Raw genomic sequence first — 27,207 nt, forward strand, 5'->3', positions numbered from 1 at the left:
AACTGTTTTTCTGGTGTGAAGGCAGATCTCAGTGACAATATTTAAGAACCTAACTTGCAAAGCATCCTAAAATGAGGGGAAAAAACCCATTGCAATCTTAAACATTAATTACATTGCCAAGAGGTTTGAAATACTAAAAGAACTACTCTCTGGAAAAAATCAGTGTGTAATGAGTTTTTATACTGATCAACATTTCTTGACCTTGCATCATAATTTAGTAACTTCTTATATGTGGGTGTTGTCTGCTCTAGAGTGAGATTGTTCTTTGGTTTTTTTTTTCACATTGTAACCATTTTGGTAGAGTTTTGATAATAGACCTATTTCAGGGGGGCAAGATATGGTGAAAAATAGTTTTGGTTTTACTCATTGAGATGACAATTCCGATGTCCATTTATGTTGGCTGCTCTGCGTGGGTAAAAACGCTCCAAACAAGTGTTTCAAGCCCACATCTGCATTGATACACTTCTGTTCAAGGGCTGTGTGCTTACTGCCTCTTCACTCCAGCCGCTTAATTTTTATTGCAAGAGATGCTTGAAATAGCTGACATTGTGAGAAAATCAAACAGCTTCTACTCAGTGGTTCATGGTGCATCTAGATCATCCAATTTTCTGGGACAGAACCTTAGATGTAATGAATGCACAAATGTTAATTATTAACTAGATTGAATTAGTTACTGCAATCGTCTGCTGGTGCTCAAAGTTAAAAGTGGGTCACTGAGTCTCAAAATACTTTTGCGGTGAATTCTAGCATTGATTTTCGTATTTCTCCTTGTGCTCTTCCTTGCCTGCTGGTTTAGAGAGGAAGAGTAGAGCACTTCAAGCCTTTTACTTACACCCTCATTAATGTAAAAGTAACCTGCCCCTTCTGTTAAAATTGCAGTAGCATGTACATTTCAGGACAGAATCCTCTAAATCCCTCTGCCAGCTACTGAAAAAGGATTTTCTTTTTAAATTAAATGTGTGTACTATAAAATTGTTGTAGAATTACCTTTATTATCTTGTCATCAAATTCATTAACTGGTGAAGCCAACTTCAAACTTAGGGAAGTGCAACATTTTTTACTTTTAGTTCTTAAAGAGCACTGTAATGATCACAGGATTGAATGATTATAGGCTAATTTAAGCTGCATTTAATAGAAGAATGTATGAAAGGGGGATTTTACTTAAGTAACTAGATTTTAATTACCAGACTTAGTACTTTGAGGGAAGTGTATTATATGAATTGCTGGAAGAAGTAAGGAATAGGGCTTGTGTGTGAGGTGGAATCAGGAATTTCTTTGAGTTAGAGGCTAAAATCTTGAAGTAAGACTTGGAAGAAGGGCTTCTGAAATGACTGTGTGAGTAGCCATTTCAAGAAGGATATTACCAATACATAGGGTACAGGAGGAGTGAAAAAACAATCAGTTGTGTAAAAAGGGATATTTAGAGATAAAATGATGTGGGAAAGAAATCAGAGTTATTCTAAATAAGGCTGAATTAGACTTGCCAAAAAGTAATTTGGATCAAAGAAGAGAAGAGAGGAAGAAAAATGTGCTGTTCAGTGAGTAAATGCAGTAGTTTGGCATGAAAATTGAATTCATGTTTCAATATAGGTGATAACTTTGAATGTGCTCAATGGTAAATGTAAATTAACCATAATTGAAGTGGAAGCAGAATGCTTCCAGATTGTGTCAACTTGATGATGATAACCTCTCCTTGATTTGTGAAATTTGTATGTGGAAACTGGGCTCAAAGAGGAGAGTAGAGCTCTACTGTAGAAAGGCATTTAAGTGGAAATTTAGTATTCCTTTGGTTTACAGATTATCATAAATGTCTCCACTAAATGCACAACATGAGAATGCTCATTAGATCTTCCTGTACAAGGAAACAATTGTAACTGGAGTAATTTTTGCAGATCAGTGTTTGTTTACCACACCATGACTGCTCTTGGGTTGCTTAAGAATTCACTTGTTTTAGAGTCACTTGAGTAAGGCCCTGAACTTGCCTTATCCTGGTGCCCTCAGAAATAAGGACAAGATTGGCAAGAGACGTGTTTATATTTGAAGTGTTTTGTAGCACAGACTTGTTAAGAGATTTCAGAAATTCAGGAATCAATCTTACATCTTTTATTGGGAGGAGAGTATGCAAGAAATAAGGCTTATTACTTATTAAATATTCAAACATTTATTTGGTAGTACACGTCAGCAATATAACTACCATGTAGTTTATTTAAACCTCTTACTTTTAAACATTGAATATTAGAACTACTAGCAGTGCTTAAGATCTTTATAGGCTACAGAAGGAGAGGCTGGTTGCAACTTCAAGTGTGAAATGCATGTTGTTATTTTTGGGAAGAACATTCCAATAAAATGAGGTGCTAAAGCAGAAATTGTCATAAATAAGGTACTTGTATATCTGCAATTCAGTGAGGTGTTCTCAAAGAATTTTATTTCTTCTAGAGCCATACAGTGTCTTATTCAAGGTGAGATTTCTTGGAGTTCATCTGCTCCAGTCACCTTGGTTGGGTTGCTTAGGGCCTTGAGATTCCACAGCTCCTCTGGGCAGCCTCTCACTGATGCAACTTTTTCTTACCTGGTTAGAAACCCCTTTTCTGCAATATTTGACTGTTACCTCTCATCCTTCTGTAGTGCTCTTTGCAAAGATTGTGTCTCTTATTCCCTGTAATGACCTATTGAGTAGTTGAGAATGGCTGTTATGTTCCTGCGTTAGCTTAAGACTGAACAAGAACAGCTGTTGAAGCCACTCATCGTGCATCTTTTTCTCTAGCCCCTTTTATGGTTTTCTCTTTAATTTGCTCCAATTTGTCTAAGTCTTTCCTTCCACTGGGGAGCCCAAAACCGGGCACAATGTGCCAGATGTTGTCTGAATATAGGGGAATAATAACTTTGTAAAGCATTGTGGGTTTTTTCCTAGCTGCAAGTTTTTGCTCTTGCCTCCAAATTTCTTGATGTTTCTGTCATCTGGTTTCTCCAGCCTCGTGAGACACCTCTGCACAGTAGCTCTACTGTACAGCATATCAATCTAGCCCAATTTATGGAAAGCCATCTCTAGACTTGCTGAAGTTGCATTCCATCCCATTTTCCTGGTCATTAACAAGTACCTTAAACAGCATCATAGCTGGTGTTGACCCCTGAGAAATGCACCAGTCATAGCATACAGTTAGATGTCAAACTGCTCACTGGAACTCTTTGGGCCTCTGGCTCCCTAAACCTTGGTTCTTGTTCTGCTAGAGGGTGATCATGATATTGGCCTTTTTCAAGCTGTCAGGAACTTCTCCTAATCACCTTGTAAAGATATGTTAAAGTGGCCTCACAATTTTACCACATAGTACCTCCACCTGTGTTGGGTGCAAACTGTTCCCATTCGATGGACTCCCTGTATCCAGTTCATCAAACTGGAACCCCTAACTTTATTTTCCTCTTCTTCAGGTAATACTCCAATACTCATGCAGACCTGGGAAGTCTGAGAACAAAAGTTGCCCTCAGAGACTAAGGCAGATACATGTAACCTTTTCTGTGTCCTTTGCTGCTCACAATTACCTTGATTAACCAATACAACCACAGAATGGTTTGGGTTGGAAGGGACCTTTAAAGATTCCCTCCCCTGTGCCCATGGGCAGGGACAGCTTCCATTACACCAGGTTGCTCAAAGCCCGTTTGCATTCATGTCAATGTCAACTTGGTGTTTAAAAACAATTAAGAAAATACAGGTTTTTTACTTTTGTATTTTTTAGGTGAAGTTAAATTTTAGAAAGACACTCCTTAAAAGGCTCTTTCTTGTAATAAACTGTGAGTTGCATATTCCTGTGTTAACACTGGGGCCCGGATGTCTCAAAGATCAGCCGTGTTGCCTTTAAACCGCTCTCTACATCAGAGGCTGCCGTTATATTAAATAGGTAATGTAAAAATCCTACTGTCTTGCTATTCCAAGAGGAGTTGGGCGTTCGTTATCTGAAAGTAAAATGAGTTACATGATCTGTAGTGATGGTAATGTAATGACGGATTCTGTTGCAGTGTGTTTGGGAACTCGGATTGCCCGGGAAATCTGGGCTCCGAATGCTGTGATTTGTACCATGTGTCGAAAGCTTAAGAAATAACATAAGAAGGTCACTTTTTGTTAAAATATGGATAGAAGATAGGAAATGTATGTTAAGTGTTTTTTCACAGGAAATCGTCAGCTGTCAGTCTAGTTGCTGAAGATGTTGTTTTTCTTGCCCACTTAAAAAGGCTTTCCACAGCATGTCGGGCTCAGATTCATGGAATTGTAGCAAGGAAAGCAAAAAGCCACCAAAAAATAGACTATTTATAGCAAAGAAGTAATGTATATGGATAGCTTTTGGCCCTGGTTTTTAAGACCTTCAGGTTAAAAGATTTGAACTTTTCAGTCTGTAATGATTGTTCCTATTCAGTAAAAATACTGATTTTATGGTTGATAGCTTTGTTAAATTACAGGGTACCCTGGTCCTTACAGATTGGTTAATTCCCAGATTTTGCTGTAGAGCTTGTTTTTCATTAGCTTTGACAACAGGTAGACAAACCAAGAAAGTGATTTTTGATAAAAATCTGTCTTGAGATAGAGGAAAAATCATGGTAGGAATCTTCTGTTCCTGTTTTACTGGTAAGTAAAATCACTATCCAGACAGTATTATCCTTTACTGTGGCAAAACCTTTGGCTTGCATTGCCACTGTATCGGATCTGCATTGAGGAAACGTAATCTATTTCCATTACTGCATAGATACTGCATAACCTTTTAGTGTAAGTAAAGTAGTAAATGCCCTTAAGAAATATGTTTGAAGAATCAGTGGAAAAATGGATTTGATTATAACAATGCAGTATTTTCAGGAAAAAATCTGGGTAAATTACCAAAAATACCATGCCTAAGAGAACACCCTGTGTAAAGGGATAAAAGAAAACAAGAATATGGATGAGTGCATGGAGGAAGCATGAACTGAATTATCTTATTTCATGGTTCTGTGGAGTCTAAATGTAAGACCTTATTTTACCAGGATAAAAATAATGGCTAGAAAGACTCCCCCATCAGTGTAAATGCATTACAGTGAAATAGCCTCTGTGTAGTTCTGATTTTTTTTCAAAATATCCTTTGGAAACCTTTATTGGGAAAAAATCTTCATGATTCTCTATAGGATAAAAAGATCTAGAAAATTCTGTAAGAAAGTGAGAAAATATTGCTTTTGTCACTTGTAGGTTGCTTCACTGAAAATCTTATCTCAAAGCTCAATAATGAAGGCCTCTAATAAAGTATTTCTGTTGAGTTATCACTGGGTTTGCATACAAGGCAAGGACCAAATCTTGTGTATAAAATTCCAGCATATCCAAGTTCTTATTTCTCTGTCTCAAACTTGGAATTTTAAGTAAACCTAGTATTTTTTTGACAGTAAGGTTTGGACAAATTTTGTAATGTCTGGTTGTTCAAAGTAAATTCTTCACTGAGATTTAAAAGCATCACGTTTTATTTTAAGGATGTAAAGTATTGTCTGTACAAGGCTGAGCATTCTTTTTGGACATGTATAGGTAACATTCTAGTGCTGCATTTTTTTTTCAATCCAAACTCTTTATAAAGAAAACCTTGACCCTGCAATGCAAGCCATGAAAAGTTGTTCCTCTTAACAGGCACAAAAATAGTTAAATATCTGGACAGGAGTACAGTAATACAAACAAGTATTTGTATATATACAAGTATTTGTATAAGTACAAATCAAGGTTAACAGGTAACCTATGGCAAATTAAGTGATAGACTTGAAGTCTTGAGTTTGATCTTGGTGTTTTTAGATAGTAGTTTTGAGCATCTCTGGTTTTATAGAAGGCAGTGTCTACTATGGATGATAAAAGTTAAGAATTTAAAATTTTTTAAAAAGCAAGACAACAAATGGTTGTTCCTCTTGTATGCTGGAGGATACACAATTCCTTTGTGTATTAAATTATTTTAATTTCTGTTCCTATTTAAACACTGGTATCTGGTTTTGGGTAATTATACAGACTCTTTAGTTCAAGAGTTGAGAAGTGGTGACTTGTACTGGTTAAATAGTTCCTCGCCTGAAATGTATGCATGCTGGGTATCTAGTTTCATGCTACTCAAAATCTATGGCTTTTATTCTCCTCTTTTTAATTCCTATCAATACTTCGGGGTTTTTTAAGGTTTGTCTCTGTGTAGTGTGGCTGTTTCTTGGTTTGGCCGTTGTCATATTCTTTCTTAGGTATTCCTGATTCCCATTGAGGGAATAGGTGAATTTTTATGTGACTCAGCACAGGAAAAACCTAGAGACAATATTGAATTGCCAACACAAAATTACTTTGTCCACTGCATGAAATATGGCATGTGAAACAATATTTGGGAAAAAAAAATTTCCTTGGGTTTTAAATTGATAATTCTGTGTGAAAAGCAGGCTTCCATTTGACATCAAGCTGCTGTTCTAAATAATGTTTCTTTTTCTGCCTGAGTGTCCTGCAATGATTTCCTTCAGCTGTTTGATATTCACCTGCTGCTATGGAACAAGCTACAATTGCAAAATCATCAAGGAGCAGATTTATAGCAAGAGGAGAAATTTATGCTGTAAATTTTCTGGCTCCAAGAGCAGACTGCTCTTAAATTAATGTTAAATGCTTTTATACACGAGATGAAAAGCAATTTTCTTTCAGTGGAAGGTGCTCATTGAGCAAAGTAAGTTGGCCTTCAACAAACTGTACCAACTAAAACTCTGGAGTGTTGCAGAATTCTGTGCCAAAAGCAAAGCACCTTTCCTATGCCAGCTATTAATCCTAGTGATTCAGTTTCCACTGCTTCTCAGCAGTACTAGTTTTATTTCTAGTTGGGACTTTCCTATGCAGGATTTTCCGCTGGTTTCTGATGTTGCAGCTAATCTGTATTCTGAGTAATTCATGAGAAGAAAAAGTGGGAGAGATGAATGAATCTCTGTTATCAGAGACTGAGAAGTGGGAGAGATGAATGAATCTCTCGGTTATCAGAGACGAAAAAGTGGGAGAGATGAATGAATCTCTCGGTTATCAATCAAAAGTTTTCCAGGCACAGGCAAGTACTAACTCATTAGCAGCAGAGCTGTTAGTGAAGCAATCTGGAGCTACTTCTGTATTCATCCCCTATTTGAACAGCAACTCTTGAGTTTGATCTGCTAGAAGGAATCAACAAGCACTCTTGTTCTCTGGGGCATTGTAGTGTCTGAAGAAAAATCCACATGAAAACCGATGAGATCAATCAGCTGGTCCTAACTGAGTCTTATTTTAAAACCTAAATAGCAAGTAAATTCTGTACTAGCTGAGGTGTTGGAGTGGTCATTTGAAGTTAGGTGCAAGTAGAATAGCACAGCTTAGTTCCTTCTGTTGTACTAAGCCTGAAATTTTCTCCTGCAGCAGCATATTCAAGTGGGTTTTAGTAATGCAGAAAAAGTTGAGACTCTTGCCTTTTAGCTGTGGATGAGTTAGAGAAAATTGGTTTATTATAAGAACCACTATGTTAATCTTTGCTGAGTCCAAATGGGTTGTATTTTCCGTGATGTCCTGTTGGTGGTGTGGATGCCAGACTAGTTGGCAGGAGAAGGTAGCAATTGTTATACTCAGCCTTCTCGGAGATGTCCTTTTGGCTAAAGTTCAAGAAATGAGTAAAATTAAAGTGGTTGATTATGAGTTAAAAACTAAAGTAACCCAAAGTTCTTCCCCTCTACCCACTCACATCACCCTCCTCAGCAAATCCAACCCCCTTCCCCTACTCTCCAAAATAAATATTTATCTATATAATGGAGTTCAATCTGGATTTCAGCAGACTATAATGTGAGGAGCACATTTGAGGGCATAGGAAACATTTCTTGTGTTAACTTTAAGATGCTGACAAGTAGCTTAATTGTTGTGTTAAGCCAAATGAGCATCTTGGAATACATGACAACTTTGTCTACGGGGTGTCTGTTTTAGTTAATGAAAAGTAGAGGTACAGTGCACAGTGTGTTGTGGGCTTTTTGTTGTTGGTTGGTTGGTTTTGATGTTTTTAATAGCAAAACAGAGAACATGTGTTTTCACCAGGATATGCCAGTCAGGGTTCATGAACAAGCAGGGAAAATCATCTTGCAGAACACCACCACCAAGGTACATAACTTGATATCTGGACCAGCATTTAGCTGCTTTTCAAAAACGTGTATTTTTAAGACGTTGGGATTGGAAGTGTTTGGAATTTCTTTCTAGCTTTGTGCCACATGGTTTGAAAATCCTAAACAGGCGTTTGATGAATCAGTGTCTCTTTCCATTCCTTCTGCCCCGCAAAGACTGCACATTTAAGAACATGTTGTTATGTCTCTCTAAATTGAGAACATAGCAAAAAAAAATCCCTGAATCACCAGAAGCAGCGGTAGTGGGAAATGATTTTTCAAAACCCTAATTGTTACATCACTGAGAAAAATACTAAAGGTTGAGAATGAGAGCAATCACAGCTTTTCCTTGCTCTTGTTAGTATAGTTAAATGATCTATTCTGTGGCTGCTATCGTGCTGTTTTTCATGAGAGTTTGATCAGTTAAGTATGTTTATCCTTTTTAGTTCTTGAGAGAGGAAAACCAAGCATTCACTTTTTGTGGAGAGGGAAAAAAAAAAGGCTTAAGTCAGCAGACTGTGGATTGGTGTCACTGTGCATTGAGCTTAAGAACTTGGGAGTGAAAGAATGAACACATTCCATCTGGGCAAAAGAATGATGTCTGTTAGGGTTCAGTTTGCTATGGTTTTTGAGCTTTCTGTATGATCTCATCACTGGAGGAGGAAAGTATATTCTCCCATAAGAATAATCTTATAGTTATGATTCATTACTACTGTGGTTTTTTGTGTGAGCCTTTTGAGTGCCAGACCTCCCCCCACTCTTCCACCCCAAATAAAAACCAACCACCCTGTCTTTGGCTTTATATGGTATTGCTGTAGGTGGACTTACCCAGAATAATGGTTGGCTTTAACAATCAGAGCCTTACATCTTTGTCTAGAGAAGAAGTCTTCCTAAAATATATTTATTCAACTATTTGTCAAGCTTTACATTTTGGGAAGAAAGCTTGTACACTTTGTTTCCTAAGGTTTGGTAAGCACTCTTTTGCGTGAATGTTCTCTTGTATGAATTTTCACTTTTCTGCAAATATATATATATTATAACTCATATACTGAGTTTAGTAAGTTTACTTGGGAACATGCAGTTTCTCCATTTTTCATAGTTAATGTTCGGATTGTCACTTTAGTTCCCCAGACCACTGCCCTAATGAGTTAGCAATCAGTTCTCAGAGCAGCTGTGCCTTTTGGCAGTATCATTTGAAGCTGGAGATAGATCCCTTCGCTCCTTCTCCCGCATCCCCCAGTGAGCTCTCATATGGGGAAAGGGCAGGCTAATCCAAGTGTAATGGTTTCTGGAACTGTTACACGAAACCAGGAAGAGGCAAATTTGTAGAAAGGCAAGTGAACCCTGTAGGATGCTTGGCAAATAGGTGAAGATGTGGCAAATAGGTGAAAACCCTTTTTGTTTTCTCTTTCAACGTGACTGTAGACGATTTGTTTATTTCTCAGTAGTGAAAAGTAATCTGTCCGTAAGAAATGTGCCTTTCTGAACAGACCAAAGTGACTCTGGTGCAGTGAATGAAGTCATCCTAGCACAGGTCAGTTCCTGCACGTAAGGGACATGTGTTACAGCAAACCCTGTGGAGAGAATTCATGTATAAATATGGAGATTGTTTCCTGTTAGAAGTACAGCAGAGAAGTGTAATAAGCGTGATAAGCAAGAAACATAATAAATTATACTGTTCTGATTCAGTTGGCCCTTTTTCCTTTGAACTGAATTTTAAGTTCATATATATTTTCAAAGGAATACAAGAGCACTGGCTCAGGTTTTAGCAACAGTCTGTATGTTGAACTCGGCATTTTCCTAGAAAAAGTTGGAACATGGAAAAAAAACAAACCTTGTTTTTCATTAGACCAGTCAAAGACAGTCATGAGCTACCAGCATGAATTTTTGATTTGGTATAGTAGCCTTTTGAAGTTAGTGGAGTTGTAACAAAAAAAAAAAGTGATTTTTTTTTTTGAGACTTAAATATTTACTTTATAGTGTTTAATGGCTACAATATATGATATACTGTATTCAAATGCTAAACTATCGAATGACCATTGAAGAGCAGACTTAAAGATTCTTTACTAAAGCTCATACCTCCATGCTTTTCTTCAAAACGAAATGTAATCGCTATAGAGAATTGTTACTAAGAGAAAGTAATTAAATAAATCTCCCCTGCATCTAGTATTATGGAATTATTGAACTCTGGAAAAAAGCTGGCATACTGTGATGGTTTAATTTGTTTCTAGTAGGGATAGCTTCATTCTTCCGTCTCTCTGTTGCAGCCTGATAAACAAAGTGATGATTGGTGGGAACTGTTGGCAGGAGGGGAGTATGTCACCTTCAAATGGATACCTGGATATGAAAATTACATACCTGGAACACTGAAATTTTAGTTTTAGGATTTGTGTGAAATGAGGGCAGAAGTTTTATTGTGTAGTGATTGAAAAGGTCAACTGAAAATTGTTTTTATTTGTAACTTCTAAAAGTATGTGAATCATCTCATATCTTTATATGGTTAAGAATAATTCCCTCTTAAGAAAATTGTTTTATTTTAAATGGAGCATGAAGTATTTGAGATCCAGACTTGGGTAATAGTTCCAGTTACAAGGCATAGCCTGAGAAGCAGAACTAAAAATAGTTTAACAGTTGTTAAAGAAAAGCTAGAAATTCTACTCAAGGTCATTGTATTTGCACTTGTGAAGTGTGCCATGGAATACCAAATAGTTCTAAAATGAATAGGTTTTTCTTTTTCTTTTTTTTTTTCCTCCTCTCGGTATATTAAATAAAATCATAAAAACTTCTATAAACTTAGGCCTGAGAAAGGACCAAGGCAAGGCAGGGAGAATTCTCCGAATAAGAACACCTGATCTTTGACGGTCTGTCCTAATAATTAAGTCTGCTGATCACTGTACCATTACTCAATCACTCTCCGGTTCTACCTTCATTGTAATTGGAACATACTAGCTTAGAATCATAGTCTCAATTTTTAATAGAATTTTTTTTTTTTAATCTGTCTGGCACATGACTGAGTTGAAGTTATTTTTTGGCAAGAACTCTGCGAACCACATGGCTCTGCTTCCAAATCAGTATCTAGGTCCTGTCACCTACGCTTTATCATGCTTGTGATTGATCCACATTCAAACGTAGCAAGAAATTGTTATGGGTTCAGAAGTTTTCCAAGTTTACTGTAATACTGTTAGGCATTTTAGAAAAACCACTACTGTTTGTCATGTACTTTGTGAACAGTACAGAATGTTTCTGGGTTTGAACTTTAAGATGTGTGCCAAAATATCTAAAAATAAAGGAATCCAGTAGGTTCTTGCGTTGCCCTCTTCTCAAATGAGTGAACATTATTTAACTGTGCCGTATTTTTAATGGGGCTGTGAAACACATAGAAGTTGTAACTAAATTTATTTTCTTTGCATCTAATCTTTCTTCTTGGATCAGATGTGGTCCTTCCAGTCTAAACTGTAAATTATACTTAGAAAAAAAGCACTGTATATATGTATATTATAATGTTAATGTCCCTACATTGAACTAGTTTCTGGCTAGAAAAAGGGTGGTCTAATTAGAGGTTGCAATCCAATTCTTATCTAGCTGTTGAATAGTTGATGAGACTAGAACACGTACATTTTTAAAATTAAGAACGTATTTCCTCATTTGTTCTTGAATCTCTTGTGTGCATAAGAGACATGATCTCAGTACTCCCTCTTCTCCCCTAGCCTGGGATGAAAAGCATCCCAGTGTTCAGTGCTTTTCTAGTTGTTAGATTGTCATGGAAAGTATTATAGAAATTGATACTGTTTTCTCAAAAATGTCAGTGTTGAAAGTTAACAAAACAGCTGGATACAGTGCAGAATTTTCTTGTGTTGAGAGACAGAAATAAGATATTAGGAAATTCAACATGGTCTTTAAAAAAAACCCAACCCAACAACCCCCCCTCCCAACCAACCAACCAACCAACCAATAAAAACCATACCCTCCCCTCTCCAAGAAAGATGGGTGGGAGAGGCATCCTTCATGAAATATGAAGAAATACTTCATTTCTTTCCTTTTGTAACTTTTGAAGAATGTATGTCTCCTCAGCCTTCTCAATTTTCCAAATGGCAGGCCACATTCCTTACAAGCCAGGCATCATGTGCTTTCTATAATGTTAGAGGTACCCGAGTGGTATGTTCAGAGAATTTGACTTACTGATAAGAAATCATTCCTTTCTATTTTTACTTCCTGTCTACATCTGGACATTTCCCGTAAAGCCAACTTGCATAGTGTCACCCTTTCCTCTCCTAGTAAACAGTGTGTTTATGGTATGTTCTGATTTCTTGTGTTTCTAATATGATGACATTCGTGATACGCTCCTTTGTAACTTCAGGCTCTACCTTAACTTCCAGATGACTGGCATAATCAGGAGTAGCTACTGATAGCAATCTCCTGATGAAATTGTACTTTTTAGTAATCAGTGGAACCTTTTCTCAGGGAGAAAATGTTACATCTAGGTGTCGACTGTGGTAAAATGTGACAAAACCAAAATGCATTTCATTTACGAGCTGGTGAATTTTTTGTGCTGAACTTTGTCCCACGTGTGTTTGTTTTCTTCTATATGTGTTAAAGGGAGCAAGGGCCTTCCAATTCTCATCTCTTGTGGAAGTAACTGCCACTGGAAAATCCAAACTGTATGAAACTAGTGTGACACCAAATTCTTTGCTCTTCAGATTTTGCAGAAAACTTTTGTGTACTGTTATGGCATTTAATTAAAATTCATGGTTGGTGGTGAGGAGAAAGCAGAGGGGGGAAGTGCAGAAAAAGTAAATATCTTCTTGATCTCTTTCATTAGTAGTTAGGCCTGTCTGTCTTGACCATAACTCTCTAGAATGAATACATGTAAGCAAAATGTCAAAGTGCTACAGGGTTTATATTCAGAAAGGTGGGTGTTTCAGCAAGTTGCAAGGAGTATTGCTTTAACATTTTGAGGTAAAAAAAAAAAAGCTGACCAGAAAATTGATGGTTTGCCATAAGTAATTTTATTTTCTCCTCCAAAATATTTGTATTTTAACAGTGAACAGAGTATCTGCCAAGCACGAGCTGCTGTAATGGTCTACGACGATGCCAATAAGAAATGGGTACCAGCTGGTGGATCAACTGGATTCAGCAGAGTTCATATATATCATCACACAGGCAACAACACATTCAGAGTAGTGGGCAGGAAGATTCAGGATCATCAGGTAAGGAAATCTCTGAAAATTTGGAATGTTGAGAAATAAATCTTCAGCAAAATTATGGGACCAATAAATAATAAATGGATTTTTTTTTTAATTGAAGGAGCAAAACTGTATTATTGCTTTTTCCCCATGAACTAAGCACTTTGCACACCTCCAAGGCAACAGTCCTTTTACCATTCCTTCCTACAGATATCTATCTACAAAGGCTAGTGGTGTACACAGAAGTCATCTGGTTGTTTTTAAGGCAAAGTAGCAACCTAAAAGCTTTTCTTCCCCGCTCCGTGCTGTCAGCTGCAGTCTGCGTAGACACCAGCAGTTGTCTTTTGGCTCTTCCTGTCTTATCAAAACTTGGATCCATGATATCTCATTTCCCCCGATCATTTTGACCAAAAAGCTCTCTGATATTTGGTAATGCTTTGAGAGACTGAGAAGGGAGTAATAAGGATTATATCTTAATTTCCTTGAAGAAGTTACTGGATCGGGACTACATGGCAAATTTAGCACTGTGTCTTGAAATATGCTCTGCCATGTGATACTTACGATGGGGTTAAAAATCTAATCTTTTATTTGAGGAAAGCTTCTTATATTTGTTTCCCTTTCTCCAAGCATTTCATAGAATTGTTTTGGTCTGTTCTTGGTCATTTATCACACACCTGAAGCATAGACCGATAATCTCCCATGTGATTTGTCACTAAACACTTATTCCAAGTAATAAATGGTTTCTGTGCATTCATCTGAGAACAAACGTGGGGTTTTTTCCTCCCGTTATTCAGTGAAAAAGGTGAGAGTGATCCAGTTATCAAAGTGCAATGGGATCCTCTTAGTGGATGGCTTGTAGTAAATGGTTGTACTACCAGCTCGAATTTATCATCTTTTGTGTGAGCCATAACGATCTTGCAAAATGATACCTTGTGATGCATCGTTGAAGTTCACATGAACTGCTGCTGAAAGCCCTGCAGGCCAAGGGGCGCAGCAGCCTCAGAGAGAAGGTGATAACTTGGGTAAAAAAAATTGTAACAAATACTCTGTGAAATTCATGGAAAACTGAGTTTCTGAATTCCAAGTGCATATTCACATCAAGTAGTCTGCTGCTGAAAGTCAGAAGTGTTGATGTTACTACATTGCTGTTACGAAACATCGCAGCATCTTTTGAAGTGAGAACACTTAAGCTACAAAAGTTGATACAAAATATCTCATTAGTCCCCTTGTGTATTCTCATCCCTGATTACATACAGCCTTGGAATTAAAATTGAAATAGTTATGTGCTTCAGCATTGTGGTCTTTCAGATTGTGGGTCTTGAATTAACCCATGTGGTTAAGGAATAAAATCTACACAAAGCTGAAACTTGTGATGAAACAGCAATTTTAAGGAGAAGTAATTTATTTATTTTTTTTTTAATGATTGTAGGTGGTAATAAATTGTGCCATTCCGAAAGGGCTGAAGTACAATCAGGCTACACAGACCTTCCACCAGTGGCGTGATGCCAGGCAGGTGTACGGTCTGAATTTTGGCAGCAAAGAAGATGCCAATGTCTTTGCAAGTGCCATGATGCATGCCTTAGAAGTATTAAATTCACAGGAAGCTGGTAAGAATCTCTTAAGTATTTTTTTGTCTAAGATTGTTCAAATACAGAAATGGAAAAAAATTCAATGATTATGCGGGAAAGTCAATAAATCTTGTTTCTAATCGGGATTCAGCCTCTAGGCATTTTAATTATTTGGGTGTTTTGTCTGACTAATTACTGCTTCTTAACAGTGTTTCTCAACTGCACTGCCATCCCTGTAAATGCAATTCCTAGCAAGTAAATCAATTTTCATATTATCTATTACCTATAAAAACTGCTGGGTTTGCCTTTTTTTTTTCTTTAAGGAAGCAAAACCAAAAGACCTGACCAAGAAAGATGTACTCTGTAATTAGAATACTTTTCAGGATTTCTAGAGTCATCCACTTGTTCTTATGGTGTGTCAGTATCCTTGCTTCTCATTGATTACTGATTTATTATAAAAATAAGAGGTTTTTTCCTCCAAACTTTGGAATTCAGGTCATCCTCTTTGGCAGTTCTTACCATAAAAGAGTTTTCTAGCTTGAAGACTTTAAATCCAGAGGTAACCTTCAGATGAGCACATAAAATTTAGACAACAGGTCTGTCATTTTGTCTGTTTGAAGACTGGGGTGACATAGGGTGTAAAACATTGGTGGAAAAATTAGTTGCTTTCAGTCTTCAGGTGATATCTGTAACATGTTCTAGGTAGGCTCTACAGCAAATTGATCAGTATAACACTGTGATACACACACAGGGAGTTTTTCTTTTAAAAGACTAAGAGTCCTTTGTGTTCTTGTAACCAAATAGAATTCTTTTGTCCTCATTAAACTTTAAAGATTGCCCATGTAACAAGAGATAGTTCTTCTGTACCGGTTTTCTTTCTTGTGTGTAGGAGAGGCTGTAGATAACTTTACTAGGGCTCTCTCAACTACAGCAAAAAAAGGTGACTTTATCAAGTTGCTCTTTATTCTGGTAGTTGTTTCAAGACTTACCTTTTGAAACTAAGCTATCTAGACCACAGATGATACATTCTGCAATGCTTACACTGTTATGCAACATATGAGGCCAAAATAGAAATGATAGCTAGAGTTATAGGGTTTCTTTTTGCCTGCTAAAATAATCCAGTTGTGATTCCCATCCTCCTACCCTCAGCAGGCATGACAGTGCTCACTTTTTGGTCAGCGTGTCTTCATGGATTATTGTAATTTGTCTAATCCTAATTCTCTTGCTGTCTTATGCAAAATATATGTGGGCTAACAGCTGCATTGATATATTTTTTTAGTAGCAGAAGTTTTACTGAACTAAGGTGCCACTTCAGTTGGAGTTTGTCTGCTTCATTCAATTTAAGACCAGTTAATCTCTGATGATTGGTTGTTTTATTTTTAGGCAAATTTTGAAATGAGAGTTGAGTATGACTGTAGTATCACAGCCCAGATGCTGGCTGCAGTGCTGTCATCTACTGGTTCGTTCTTGACAGTTTTGAGGTGTAGCTCTGACAAGGACATGAATTAAGTTCTGTAATTATGTCTGAAAGTGACTGATTGTAACCTTTAAGTTTTCCAAATTGTAAGGTAGTCACTTTGTTTCTCCTTGTGATTTGACTTGGTAGCAGCAGTAGGTACAAGTCAAAATGCATTAAGTAGCTGCATCACAAGCTAATGATGGGCACAGGAGATAACTGTTCTTCCCTAGCCCCTGTCAGCCAAAAAGAACTGGAGTTGTTTAAGATTAGCTTTTTCTGTCACTGACACATAGGTGCTCTTAAGCTTCCATCAAGATGAAATAAAACCAAAGCTTTGAAAACCATCAGCATGGTTTTCAGCAGATGTCTGAAGATGAGTAGTTTAGCACTGCTGCTTTTTAAAAAAAATACTAACTATGCATATAGGATTGCTCTGTAAGCCTTGTAACATTGTAGCATTTCCAGAGAATATTTAAAGATAATGTTCATAATGTATCTGTGTTAGAATACTGTCATCAAGTGTTCCTAAGTTTTATCAGCTGGGAGGTTTGTCTTATATGTATGATCTACATATGTTAATATGTATGATCTACATATTTTCTGATCTCTATCAGTGTAGGAATTAAAAAAGATCAAGTATCTTTCTAAACGTGCCTGCTTCAGTGTTGGAAATGGGCTACTGAGTAGCTTGCAGTTTAGGATCAAGCTAATTGGACTCCTTGCTTAAAGTGTAATGCATTTCTTCTCTCTATAGTTGATATGATTTCCTAAAAGTGCAGCTAGAAATGAATCCTTGCTGTTAATTTTTCCCCCCTCAGCGTCTCTGAAATAGCTGAATATTTACTTAGATGGGTCACTGGCTCTGAGGCTTTCATATTAGCTCTACATTTTAGAAAATGGATTGCAACTTCCCTTCTTTTATAAACAAATTAGCCTATTTTTTGGAAAGGTGTTGAGAGAGTATATGTTATAAAAGTGAAGTTATAAATACGTGAAGATCAGTGCATAATGTATTGATGGTTTTGTTTCTTTCAATTATCTGCTAGGATTTTAAAGACTTCTAACACATGCAGTTGGTATTATGAAGATACTGCTTCAAAATCTGTACTTAAAGAATTGAAAAATCTGTACTTGAAGAGGACATCTTGTCTCTAATATTTTAAATAAACTGCTGTATTTTCTAGCATATGAAATATAGCATATAGAGCTTCCAACTCAAGTAAAATAAAAGCTATATAGGAACTTTCCTTTTCCTGTAGAATTGCTTACAGTCAAAGTTTGATTCTTGCAGTATCCTTATTTTCTGCTGTGTTTTCTCACTTTGGCGATTTCTTTTATTAGCTTGGTTATTCCATGTTGTATTTTATTCATAAAAGGAAAGCACTTTTAATGTTAGCTGAGCATACTATTCAGAAATTCATAAAGCTGTAGATGAATTTTAAATTTTATGCAAGGGTTCACAGAAATCTAAATGACTTCTGAGGAATATTAAAGATTGTGCTGTGTACATCCTTTTAGTTTGCAAGTCAGCTGTTGGGTATGGCTCTCTCGCTCTTTTTAAAATAAAATTAAATCACGGTCTCCTTCTCTTGCATATATTTGAAAAATGTCATTGATCTTTGCTTGCAGTTGGCATCCTCAGCTGTTCTGCTGGCTGCTGGCGAAATTGGAGGTTGCTTAATTTAGGATCTCCCTCTAGTGGATCTGCCGAAGCCGAGGTGAAGGCACTGGGTGCCCTGGACCGCTGAGCTCGCAGGGATGGGCTTTTCCTCCTTCTGATGAGTTCAGAATGCAGAGTGAAAGTCTCTGAAGTTAAAGGCTTTACTGCAGCTGTCAGTTTTCTTCTAAACCAGTTTTCTTCTAAAAAAACACTGCAGGTTTGTCTCAAAGGGCTCCGAAGCAGTGGCTGCCTTGTCAGTGAAACTGTCTGAAATATTCTGCAGGTCTAGGTTTTTTTCCTTCCCGCTGATTTTCAGGGCTGATCATATGAACATCCTGACTTATATGCTTGAATTCTGCTTATTTTATTTTATGTAAAAATCAGTGTTTTAACTCTGCTCTGGTTTGAATAATTGCATTAGCTAGTAGCTGTTCAACCAGACACTATTTTCCTGCTGGCTAGTTGAGCAGATTGTAGGCCACCTGCAAATTCAGCAGAGAAAGACAACAACACAGGACTTTATTTTCTCCTGGAATTTTAAGGTAGACTACTAATACTACAGGTTCTTGCCTCATATTATTTAGAAGTTGCATTAAAACTGAACTAAGATTTCTTTCTGTCACTCATTTGGGAAGATTTTGAAAGACTTACTTATTTCATTAAATGATTGTTTGGAGTTACACCTTCATCAAATGACAAGTGTGTGCCGTCAGTTTAAGAGGTCATTTGAAGAGGATTTTTAAGACTGTGTGCAATGAGTTCAGATATTCAGTTATCGGTCTTGTCTAAAGCTGATGGCTCTGTGAAAGTTTTGCATTTAATTACAAAGAAAATATTCATATCTGCATTAAGTAGAACTCAGTGTTGCAATCAAAGTGGCACTGGAATGAGTAAAGTGTCAATGAAGGGAAATTAGATGGCTGGGAAAATTCTGCGTGTGAGACAATGGATTATTTCTTTGAAGGAATAAGGGCAAGTGCTCTGGGAGATGGGAGGAACAAAGGAGTATCATACTCAGTTTTGCTGCAGAAGTACCTACTAGTTCAGCTGGAATTGGTGTTGCTTTGTGTGGCATCTCTCTTCAGTCTCAGGAAAGCCTTGCTAAGGGAATAAGAAACGAAAGATGAGATTTATATATGTGTAATTTGCATTTGAGGAGGTACTTTGAGTTGTTTGTGGCAGAAGATGAAAGCGTTGGAAGAACTGAAGGATGTCATACAACCGTAAATAAGCCTGTTCTAATTCTTATTACATACACCTAAGGTTCATGATGCTTTTTGTACTAATCTTTAGCAGTTATATATTGATTCTTGAAAAGATTTTGGGGTGTTCTGGATATAAAGGCAAGGGGGGGAATGGCTTCAGTGACGCTGTTGTAGTACTGCCTTAGATTGCAGTTTAATTCATAGGAAAATGGGGAGGAGGAAAAAGAAACAGTTTTTGTGTTTCCAGGGTCTCATTATTTTGTTCATCTAATCTTGGGGAAAAAAGCTCCTGTGGTTCATGTTCTTTGAATTTCTCTTGAATTATTAACTCTAGAAGTTAGGTTGTCCAGTTATTAAATTAAAAAAACTTTTATGGGGTAAAGATGCATGCTTTTTCCATGACTGTATCTGCAGTCCTTTTTCTTATAGCAGAGATAGTTAATTAAATCCTTGCTGATAGGGGAATGCACTTATATCGCGGATTGAATAATTTAATATCTCTGGGAAATGCAAACAGAACCAAAAATTGAGGTTTCCTAATTGGAATATATTGAAAGACAATGGAAGACTGAAATGAGAAAAATATATGCGGAGCTCGCGGGGGGATCTCAGATGCTTCTCTTCGTACTGTTTTGGTTCATGTCATGCTAAAACTTGTTTAGAGAAAAGAGAAATTCTACAGCAGTGAAGTAATTAGGCTATACCTGTACTCTAAGCCAGCCTCTGGAGCAGGCTGTCAGCACTCCCTGTAAGAAAGAGAGTAACGTGATGATATTATTACCTGTGTTGTCAGAAGTTGGATGATATCTCCATTTTTGCTAACAAGATTTTTCCTTTCCTTTTAGGTGTGGGATTGATTAAAGAAAAAATTTTGGTAGTTTCTAGATTTTTACAATAGCTAATCCTGATTTAATTAATCCTAATTTGTATGTCAAAATATTGACCAAGAGGAAGTTTTAACTATTTATTGGACAAACTACTTCCTTTTCATTTTAATTGCAGTTAAGATTATTGAAAGCATCATCAGTGTTGGTTGTGGTATTTAGAAGTGAAGAGAGAGTTGCTAAGCTTTATGAACTCTTAAGGGTTGCCTGTATGGTGTTTCTGATTTCCATGGTTCTTCAGAATTAGTGGTGTATCGCATGAAAGCATTTAATTTTTTTTTTAGGTGAACAAAGAATTTAATTAAAACTTGGTAGTTGGTCTAAACTGTATGGCAAATATAAATAGAAATATATTAATTTGTGGATAAAGTTTTATTTAATAAATATTGGGGAATGTCAATATATTTTACTCTTGAGAGTTCATATTGTTGTCTTAAAAATATTCCCAGCAGAAGTTGTAGATAGATTAAATGTGCCTTTTGGGAACAGGATGTTTTCATAAAAATCATGAACATAGTTGTGGAAATACAGCTTTGTTAGGCTCATTTCTGTAGTATTATACAGCAGTAGCAACAGTCATCACCTGTAACATTACTATTTAAACAAATTTTGTCAGAACGGGGTGGGGGTGGTGGGGAAATAGTAAATATTCCACAGTAGATGGTACTGATATATTTTATTTCAATAATTGCTATTGTAAGTTTGTGATACTGTAGCTTCTTTAAGCAACCATAGTTCTCTACTGCTGAAGCTTTGTCTCCCCCCTGTATGAAAGGATGGCAGAGGGAAACTGGAAGGCTCCTGAAGGTCGCCCAGCACACTGGTGCTGAGCCAAGCCTGGCACTCAGGTTATCAGCGCCTGGTTTCCAAGGCACTGCCGGCACTGATAGGAGGCTCTGCTGGCATTGATAGGAGGCTTACCTCTACTTAAATTCAAATGTATTTTAATGAATATTTTTGTTATTCTTGCTGCCTTTTATTATCTTGATCAGGTAAAAGTACTTGTGGAGTGAAATGGAAAGTATTTCCTTTAAGTATAGAGTGATGACTAAATTAACTCAGCTCAAGGTACTTACAAAATGGTAACAGCATAAGAGGAAGGAGGTATTTGAAGGAAAGGGAAGTCTCAGCTGAAAGATGATTCACCCAAATAGAAGTACTAGAGAACAGTTTTGTCACTTGTTAATGCCCTAGTTTTTGGCCATCATAGTCTTGCATATAAATCCATAACACAAGTCCACGTCTTGAGGAGTGGTGTGGCTTTGTTTCTGCTGGAGGCTGGTTAGCAAGTCTCCCCAGACTTTGTTCTGTCATGTCCTAGAGCAGGACAGGCTCTGAATGGGAGGAGAAGGAGCTAGGGACAAGTAAAAGGTACTTCACCATAATTGTTCATAGTACTCCCTGCATAGATCTCTGAAAAGCCTGCTTTCCGTTTATTCAGAAAACATTTAAGCATTTAGTAGAACACTTTTTTTCTGTTATAAGTTCTTGTATTCTAAAACAGAAGTACATCTTAGTGGCTGTGGCTTTGAACTCTTGCCTGTGGTCTTAGCTTAGTAGGTGTACTTAACCTGTCCTTAATGAAAATTGTCTCTGAAGATTATAGTTAGTCAGTACAGTTATGTTTAAATTATATACATGTATAAATAAACTTGCTGTTCACTTTCAGTCTTTGAAAAGACTTTGAAAAGTCAAGTCATATTTTGATTTGGATATCAGACTGTATAATTGGAATGTGGCTTAGTTTTGGCACTAACATGCTGAGAAAGGAAAGAGTGGAAACTTAGTTACTGAGTTGTTTATATAAACTTTCTCTGGGGAGAAAGTAGAGATCTTCACCTCAAACTAAAATTCTCATGTGTGATAGTTGACCAGCTTTACTGGATCTATTAAAAAATTAGAGTTTTTTTCTCTTAATGCTCTACTCTGAACAGTACAGTAATTGGAGGAATGAGGTTTTTTGTGTGTGTTTGCTTTCTTGAACTCTAGGGCATGTGGGGTTCTGAGAAAGATTTCACGTGATCTGACTGTCAGCAGTCCCCACAAAAACCATTTCCCCCATCCTTATGTTACCTAAGCCTGTCCAGCCAAATGAAAATATACATTGTAGCTCATTGTATAACTTGTAATACATGTATTGTGCCAATCTTGAACAGCAGATAAATGGGTTTTTTTAGGGTTATAGAAACCTTATGTCCTCAATGTCAGCCAGGTGCTATGTCAACACTGATAATATAATGTAGGTGACATTAAAAGAAGGGGGATAGACTGTGGTGTGAAACTCCAAAACAGACACAATGTAATTGAAAGACTGGAGGAATGGAGGAACCCAAAGGCATCGAGGGAGGAGAAACCACCTGTTTCCCTCTCCAGTTTGCTAATTATGCCTCTATGGGATCGTGCAACGGAAATCGATTCGGCTTTCGAATGGAGGTAGAGGTAAGATGTCAGGACTGAAAATGAAGTTAAGGAGTTTGATAAACTACAGCTCTGGTTGTGGTTTAAAAGGGTGGTGTTGGGGATGCCTAATTTGGTTAAAGCAGCCCCCAGCAGCCCGTTGTTCTCTGAGCTACGCCAGCGCCAGCATAATTGTCTGTGTGACTACATGAAGAACCAAAACTGGCTGTGATCTAGCTGGTAAAAATGCTTCATGCAGGCTTTTTTCCCCTGGGTTTTTAAAGATTTTTAGACTTCCCATCCATCTCTCACCATGCGGTTGCCTGAACTGTCATAGAGGAAGGGTGATGTGATGCAAAGGTGAGAATAAGCTGAAAAACAGAAAGCGCTGAAACTGGAATGGCTGCTGAACAAATTAGTATGAAATTATATCCTCTGTCTGTCAGAGCGTGCTGCGGAGTGCACCATCTGTGCTTTCTTTAGAAAAAGAAAGATGTTAGGTTTTCCTTAAAACTCAGAATGAATAGACTATTCAGCCTCATCTCTTACTTGGCTTGTACTGGTTTCTGAAGATTAAGTGATCCTGTAGAAAGATCAGACTTTTTTTCCAGGCAGTATCTGTGAGATTTTCTCTTGGGGCTTGATTTTTCTGAAGTATCTTGAAGTGTTCAAAAGCCTCTGAGTAAGCTTATTTAAGCTAGCTACTGCTTATTTAATATACCACCTACCCCACTACCCAGACAAAGAAGTGATGGTCTTTGCTTGCTGTAATAAAGTTTCTCAGATAAAATGTACTTTGCCACCTGGTATGTGCCTTTAACTTGCCACTGTCCATTTACATGGTAGTTGTTAAGAATCTGTACTTGCAGAGAGAAATTTGATGAGAAAACTGGCCAAATGACTTGGTAGTTAAACTTTTCTTTCTTGAAAGCCTTTGGTATACTCAAATTGCATTTCCTTACAGCAAAAATTTGTACGAAATACTTACAAACCAAGTAACCACCAAGTTAATTGTCAGCAGGTGATTGTGTTCTGCTCTCTTGCATATACAGCTATGAAGGAAGGACATCACTGGAGTAGGTTGGCCAAGTCAACTCTAACTTGGCTTGCTGATGATTGCCTTCTGCAGAATTGACAATATGATTTTCTGGCAGACAGAGCTCTGGAACAAAGTTTGAGACTACAAGAACAGGTTTTCTCACCACTAGGTTGGTTGGAATAGCCAGTGCAAGTGAAGCTCGATGGTTGGTTTCTGGAGGGGTTGGCTAAAAAGAGAGTGGGAGCACGCTAGTAGAAAGGTTGTAGAGTGGTGGTCCATGTTAAGCTACTGCATCATGATAATACCTTGTTCAAAAACCCCCTGTTAAATCCTCTTAAGGATTAAATGGGTGGAAGCTTGAACTTCTCATTTCTGCTGTACTTTCAGTGCAGTAAATGGTTGGTAAATGTCCATAGTATGACTATTTCTTTTTATTTCTGTTCTTTGTTGTTAATTTTTAGGTCAATGTGTTTCATACTCAGAAATACAAAGGGAGTTTCATCATATGTCTGATGCTTAGTGTTACTTATAGTTTACACCTCAGACTGTGAACCTTGACTTACTCCAAGCATTCTATTAGACGTGGCAAGCAGTAGTGGTGTATATGGCATCTCTGAGCAGCAGCACAGCTGCTGCTGGATTGTGTCTACTTGTGAAAGTCCATGAAAGGCTGCAGCATGGTGCAGGCAGCAAATAGCCCGGCTGCCTGGGAGCTGCAGTCATGGTTTTATGGGCCTTAAAGCCTTCCACCTGTCACACAGGGGAGATGAGAGCAGGACGTGTGTCTTATGGAAGTTTTAAAGCTGAAAAGTTTTCCAGATGAGCAGTATAACAGATGTTTCTACTTAGTGATAATTTAATTATTGATTATCATTGCAGTTTAATATTTTGCATTAAAAGTAGTATAGATTTATATCTGTGGTTATCTCTTGGAGATACTCGAAGCAAAAATAATACATCAAGGGCAGCATCACGTCATTAGGTACATGCTGAAAAGAATAAATCAGGAAGATACCACCTCTGTAGTGCAATTTCTGCTTTTATCTTCCAGAAGTAAGTTCCTACATTACTTTTTGACTGTAGGATACACTGATAATGTACACTTTTATAATTTTCAGGATTGTCTTTATGACCACAGTGGACACAATACTATGCTGTTCTGAGTAAATGAACCTTTTTGTAAAGCCTTTAAACAGGGCACTTGTTTGACTGTCCTAGATGTGTCAGTGTATCACACATGGTCTTTTCATGGGTTTGGATGACTTTCACAAGTTCAGATGGGAAACAAATTCTACATTTTGGTATTTGATATAGGGGAGATCTCATTACAACTCCATCACTGTAACTAGTTTGGTGGAATCTCAGCAAGAAATTACTGTTTTGCTTTGGGATCTTTTCAGAATTTGACACATTTTAATCTTTTTTAATTCTGCTTGCTTATAAATTCCATAATCTTAAGTGTAGCTACAATCTAAATAATTTACTGGTTTAGTGCCCATTTTTACAGAAATAATGCATTCTTGATCCCCTGTATTCCATTCCACACTTTGTAATTCTTCACATCTGTTAATTCTTTGTAAATAATTCTGTGCTGTAAATAGACTTGAGAAAGATGGAAAAGTCATTTCATTTCTAAATATACATATTTCATTTCTAAATGTACATTTACAGTTATTTGAAAGTTGTATGATTCAGAATTGCCCATCAGTAAAAACTGAAGATGAATTTGTGTGTCCTTCTCTTTTGCATCTCATGTGCTTAGCAGAATTCACAGTTTGTACACTGGTGATGTGCCTCTGTTCCTTTGGACCCAGTACTTACCTATCTAAAAAAGAAAGTCTTTGATCCAAGTTGATGAGCTAAAATCTGAGTAAATTTTGGTGTGACCTGTAGAAACATACTTTATCTTCCTTCTCTCAATGTGGTGATAAGGTTCTGATGTTTTTTCTCTCCTGTTCTTTTTTTTTTTCCTTTTTTGTTTTCCTCTTCCCCTTTTCCAGTGTTCTATTTAGGTGAGTGTTTTAATTTTTTGAGCCCTTCCTGTTCCTCCAAGAGTATTTGTTCATTGTTTTAAGAAAATCTCAGACTTGGAGTGCTTTTCAAAGCTTTTGTCAAATTCCATCATATATAAAATCTGTTTTGCATTTCTGTGAAACCTTTCCATCCATGTGAAATAAATTCATTCTGTAAATGCGTAAGGTAACATTTGTTGCAGCTTTTATTTGCTAAATTATGTTTTTGAGCTTGTTTGGCTTAAAAGGCAAAAGTGAACAGTTCTTAAAGTCATGTGGTGGCTGGCCTTTTTCCTTGATTATATGCTTTTTTGCATGGTAAAAATTCAAACCATTTTTATGGTCTGTCTTCACTTTTAGGTCCTACGTTGCCTCGACAGAATTCACAGCTTCCCTCTCAAGTGCAAAATGGTCCATCACAAGAAGAATTGGAAATCCAGAGAAGGTACGGTATTAAAAGTGAACAGATGTTAAATTCAAGAAAGTGATACCCCCTAAAGATGAGAAATTAAATGTCAAGGACTTAGAATTACTCTCTTGCATTAGGGCAGCATTTGTATGCGTGTGGTTTTCCTTAGTGCAGCTCGGCCATGTAAAAACTTTGATTGTAGCCGATCCCTTGTTCGTGCTCTCCACCCATTCAAACAATGCAACTGCTATTGGCCTGTCAGGAAAGAGCTGAAGATCAGAGGGGAAGCCTTGGGAGGTTTCACTGCTGTCATTTTCAACCAGACTAATTAATTTTGCAGTGACTGTTGTGTCTTCAGTTTTTGACACACGCTTGTAAGGAAGAAAGCAGCAAGCAGAGAAGGAAGTTTTAACCTTTAGAAGCAGAGAATTGAATCATCACAAATGACAGCTTTTCTTCCTGAACGTGGATGCAGTAGATCAGAACATTCTTTTGGAAATCTTGTTTGCCTTCGTCTGTATTACTTAGCAAAGAAACCTTCCTTTTCTACTTCTAGTGTATAAATTTATGTTGCCTTTAGTTGTTTAAGTTTCAGCTGTAGCAATGCTGGTTGCATCTGTGCTGCCTTCAGCGAGTAGTCTGTGTTCCCCTGACCAGCTGGCACTTCTCCAAGCTAAGCTGTTCCCTGCAATGTGAAGCCACTGTACCCTGCCCTATGCCCTGTGGGATATTTTTCAGACCCAAAGCATTTTTAACATACGGATTCTTTCTGTTCCTTTTAAAAATTGCTATGTATCAATGATGTGCCCAAGTTCTAGGAAACTCTGTAGTTGCCAGATTCCCTCATTTGTTTTGTGGCAGTACGGGTCAATGCTGTAGATTTAGTGTGTGGGATATGGGTATATGAAATGGCAAAGTCTTGTAGGACAGTGCTGTTAGACTGGTTAAAGGAAAACAGCAAGACCTTGGGCTGTCTCAAGCATACTGCCTGTGATGCAATCCTGGATTGTTTTACCATCAAAATACTCCCAGGAGATTAGCTGTTCCCTTCCTGAAGGGATGCTGGGAGACATTTAGGTCACATGCAGTACAGATGCAGGGAACAAGATCCTTGAATAAATGGGAGGTGGTCCAGACTGATGGTGTAAAAGCACCTAATAGCTTTCTGTAGTAACTGGAAAAATGCTTAAACATGTTTGGGTCTAATTGGCACGGAAGTTTTTTCTGTGTTGATATTTGGCACTTAGTTTGTTTATGAAAAGGTGAGCAGAACCAGATTGCT

General features: G+C 37.3%; 1 protein-coding gene across 4 annotated transcripts in view; it reads left to right on the forward strand.

Moving 5' to 3' along the window:
- ENAH (ENAH actin regulator) overlaps window positions 1-27,207 on the forward strand; it is a 76,148-nt gene that overhangs the window by 19,048 nt on the left and 29,893 nt on the right. The window contains exons 2-4 of one of the 4 annotated variants that reach the window (XM_039387541.1): window positions 13,151-13,316; window positions 14,722-14,899; window positions 25,877-25,961. In XM_039387541.1, the coding sequence (XP_039243475.1) occupies window positions 13,185-13,316; window positions 14,722-14,899; window positions 25,877-25,961 (395 nt within the window). In that variant the 5' untranslated portion in view covers window positions 13,151-13,184. Of the gene's footprint in view, window positions 1-13,150; window positions 13,317-14,721; window positions 14,900-19,021; window positions 19,243-25,504; window positions 25,517-25,876; window positions 25,962-27,207 lie in introns of those variants that run through there. The other 3 variants (XM_039387542.1, XM_039387544.1, XM_039387543.1) reach the window with 3 other exon arrangements.

The sequence above is a fragment of the Pipra filicauda genome, unplaced genomic scaffold (genome assembly GCF_003945595.2).
Source record: "Pipra filicauda isolate LSUMZ 115617 unplaced genomic scaffold, ASM394559v2 scaffold575_size278286_pilon, whole genome shotgun sequence".
In the NCBI taxonomy this organism is placed as follows: Eukaryota; Metazoa; Chordata; class Aves; order Passeriformes; family Pipridae; genus Pipra; species Pipra filicauda.